This window comes from Xenia sp. Carnegie-2017, unplaced genomic scaffold (genome assembly GCF_021976095.1).
Source record: "Xenia sp. Carnegie-2017 unplaced genomic scaffold, XeniaSp_v1 HiC_scaffold_23, whole genome shotgun sequence".
Lineage (NCBI taxonomy): Eukaryota > Metazoa > Cnidaria > Anthozoa > Malacalcyonacea > Xeniidae > Xenia > Xenia sp. Carnegie-2017.
This window is the reverse complement of record NW_025813486.1, coordinates 10,982,224-10,984,785: the sequence shown is the minus strand read 5'-3', so window position 1 is coordinate 10,984,785 and position 2,562 is coordinate 10,982,224. Positions and strand designations below refer to the sequence as shown.

At 51.1% G+C, this 2,562-nt stretch overlaps 1 protein-coding gene across 1 annotated transcript; it reads left to right on the top strand.

Moving 5' to 3' along the window:
• Positions 1-317: 317 nt before the first annotated feature.
• Positions 318-1,220, top strand: LOC124449098 (craniofacial development protein 2-like). Its single transcript, XM_047000043.1, has one exon. It carries the CDS (start codon positions 318-320, stop codon positions 1,218-1,220), a length of 903 nt encoding a protein of 300 aa, XP_046855999.1.
• Positions 1,221-2,562: the final 1,342 nt, after the last annotated feature.

The window sequence follows — 2,562 nt, the reverse complement described above, 5'->3', positions numbered from 1 at the left end:
GGCGGCTGCGAATTGATGGTCGTCCGCCATAAACCTAGGGCAGATACGGCGCCCGTATCCTCTCGCAGTGACAGAGCAGCCCTCTTTTGGGTTAGCACTGCTCTCCCCACATGGGGAAGGGGAGATAAAAGGATCCCTAAACAAAGACTGCCCTACTTGCACCTGGCAGGAACCGCACCTGCCTGGGCATCCAACTAAGCGGTCGTACAACTAAGGATAACAAAATAAGAAAGCGCTTAACCATTGGGGCATGGAACGTGAGAACGCTGTTGGATAGAGGAGACAGACCAGAGCGACGCACTGCTCTAATAGCAAGGATGCTTGGACAATACCAGGTGGACATAGCCGCATTGAGTGAGACCAGACTTGCAGATGAAACTCAACTGGAAGAGATCGGTGGTGGCTACACCTTCTACTGCATTGGGAAACCTGAAAACGCCCCAAGACACTCAGGCGTGGGATTTGCCATACGCACTCAGCTCGCAAGGCGACTAGTCAGCTTGCCACAGGGCATCAGCGATCGCCTCATGACCCTAAGGCTGAAACTCCAGAAAGACTGCAACGCAACAATTGTCAGCGCCTACGCCCCTACAATGACAAACCCAGATGAAGTGAAGGTAGACTTCTACGAAGAGCTCAACCAGCTACTCTCCAGTGTTGACCGCAGAGACAAATTCATCATTCTTGGAGGCTTTAACGCACGAGTTGGAGTAGACTACACCATCTTGCCAAACATCCTGGATCGCCATGGAACTGGCAAGTGCAACTCCAATAGCCTGATGCTACTATCCCTGTGCGCACAGCACGAGCTAACCATCACTAACACTCTCTTTCAACAAGCTGACAAGCTGAAGAACACATGGATACACCCTCGCTCCAAACAGTGGCACATGTTGGACTACGTAATCGTCCGCCAGAGGGACCGCAGAAGCGTGCACATCACACGCTGCATGCGCGGTGCCGACTATTGGTCTGATCACCACCTGCTACGGAGCAAGATGAACATCCAGCTCGCCAGAAATAACAAATCAGCAAGAGAGAAGCCACTTAGGAAGTTGAATGTAGCTCGCATTCCACCCAACAAAGAAGAGCTGCAAGAGAAGCTAGAGGTAGCCCTGGGAAACATTAACATCACGGGCGAGGATATAGAGGAAGACTGGAGCACTTTCAAAGAAGCCGTCTACAACTCTGCAGCGAGTATCCTTGGATACGTGGAATAAAACATCGAGACTGGTTTGACGAGAATGACGCTGAGATCAACAGGCTTATTGACAGGCTCCATAAGGCTCACAGTGACCTTATAGGGGACAAAGCTTGCGAAAAGAAGAAGCAAGACTACCAGCAAGTGAGGCAGCATGTGCAACACTGCGGGAAATGAAGAACGCCTGGTGGGAAAAGAAAGCAGAAGAAATCCAAGTGGCAGCTGATGCTCACGACTCAAAAAAGCTCCACGATGGGCATTGCACGGTGTACAGTCCAAAATCGGCAGGCTCTACCCCCATCAGGTCTGCAGACCGAACGAAACTGCTAAAAGACAAAGCTGACATACTTTCCAGCTGGACTGAACACTTCAACAAGCTGCTGAATAGAGTGTCACAGATGAACGAAGAAGCCATTGAGTCCCTCCCCCAGCTGCCAATCAAAGAGGAATTGCCGACCCACCCACCAGAGACAAGGTTGCAAAGCCCTCAACAGACAAGGTCTGGAAAGGCTGCTGGGGCGATGCATTCCAGCTGACGTCTACAAGAACGGAGGCCAGGCACTCCTGGACAAACTGACATCCCTGTTCCAGGAGGTTTGGAAAGTTGTCAAGGTCCCCCAGGACTTCAAAGATGCTGCCGTCGTGCACATCTATAAGAGGAAAGGCGGAGACCTCATGTCACAACCATCGAGGCATACCCTTCCTCTGCATCGCAGGTTTTGGCCCAGGTAGTCCTCAACAGGCTAATCACAAATGTGTCCGAGGCCATCGTCCCTGAACCTCAGTGTGGTTTCCGGGCAGGCAGTGGAACTACTGACATGGTTTTCGCTATTTGCCAGTTGCAGGAAAAGTGCCGCGAGCAAAACAATGAACTCCACATGGTCTTCGTAGACCTAACTAAGGCATTCGACACCGTTAATCGGGAAGCCTTTGGAGGATCCTGGGAAAATTTGGGTGTCCAAAGAAGCTAGTCTCTCTGGTAGCCTCCTTTCACGATTTCATGCAGGCAAGAGTCCAAGAAAGTGGGAGACATCTGACCCATTTTCTGTGAAGAACGGTGTGAATGAAGGTTCTGTTCTTTTCCCACTCTCTTCTCCATCCTGCTCGCAGCGATGCTGCTCGACGCCTTCCGTGACTTCAACAATGGGGTGTACACTCAGTTCCGTACTGATGGAAAGATCTTCAACCTCAGAAGACTTCAGTCCAAGACCAAAGTCTACGAGGCACTCCTGCTTGAATTTCTCTTCGCAGATGACTGTGCACTATCCGCCCACTCCCATGAAGACATCCAGTGCATAACAGACCGCTTCGCAAATGCATGTGATCGCTTTGGGCTGACCATCAGCCTGCGCAAGACTGAG